The sequence below is a fragment of the Fulmarus glacialis genome, unplaced genomic scaffold (genome assembly GCF_000690835.1).
Source record: "Fulmarus glacialis isolate BGI_N327 unplaced genomic scaffold, ASM69083v1 scaffold22499, whole genome shotgun sequence".
In the NCBI taxonomy this organism is placed as follows: Eukaryota; Metazoa; Chordata; class Aves; order Procellariiformes; family Procellariidae; genus Fulmarus; species Fulmarus glacialis.
In genome coordinates this window covers 24,969-25,727 of record NW_009232899.1, presented here as the reverse complement: position 1 = coordinate 25,727, position 759 = coordinate 24,969, and the positions used below count along the sequence as shown (strand labels likewise).

Genomic DNA, 759 nt, shown 5'->3' with positions numbered 1-759 from the left:
TTTTTCCTCCCCTTCCGATTTGTTTTTAAACATAGCTGGTTCTTCAGATGTTTATTTTGCCGAGGAATGCCTGGAGCATCCATTGCATTTATTTGCCTTACTAGGACGGCAGGACGGGGGGAAAGGGGTGTGCTGTGGCCGGAGGTGGAGATGCTGACCTCGGGGGAGACACCTGCTCTCGGAGAGGAAGCACGCTGCACGAAAAGGGGTGCTGCTGCCCCGGGACAAGCCCTGCTCACCCCAAAACCCATCACCGAGGAGGAGACCCGTGGGGCTGGGCTGTTTGAGGCCAGCGTCGCTTGCTTACACGTTCCCTCTTCTCTCTTTTCCAGGATACCGTTCAAGATCGGGCAGCCCAAGAAACAGATTGTACCCAAGACAGTGAGTAAACCAGTTCCCCCTTTTTAGATCCAGCCTTTGATCATGTGGCTGATGAGTCAAGCCGGCACTTTGACTCGTCCCATTTTGCGAGCGTGTGCGTGTGCGCGCGCGTGGGAGGGAGATGTGAGCGAGCAGAACCTGTTGCCGCGTGTGACCAGCGCTCGGTTCCTCGTGCGAGGAGTGAGGGGGAGCCCCAACCAGGGAGAGTATTTTGGTTTGGGATCTGTTTCTTTTTTTTTTGTTTTGTTTTGGGGGGGGGGGGCGGCGTTGAGGGGAAGAGCTCTTTTGGTCTGGCACAGTTTTCCTCGGAGATGGCTGAACGGGCTTCCTTCCTTCCTTCCTTCTTTCAGCAATGGCTTGCTTGTTCATCCTTTCTGA

At 54.9% G+C, this 759-nt stretch overlaps 1 protein-coding gene across 1 annotated transcript in view; it reads left to right on the top strand.

Moving 5' to 3' along the window:
- Positions 1–332: 332 nt before the first annotated feature.
- BIN3 (bridging integrator 3) overlaps positions 333–759 on the top strand; it is a gene marked incomplete at both ends in the record, with an annotated part of 24,359 nt that continues 23,932 nt past the window's right edge. The window contains 1 exon segment of the mRNA XM_009585131.1: positions 333–381. Coding sequence (XP_009583426.1) covers positions 333–381 — 49 coding nt within the window.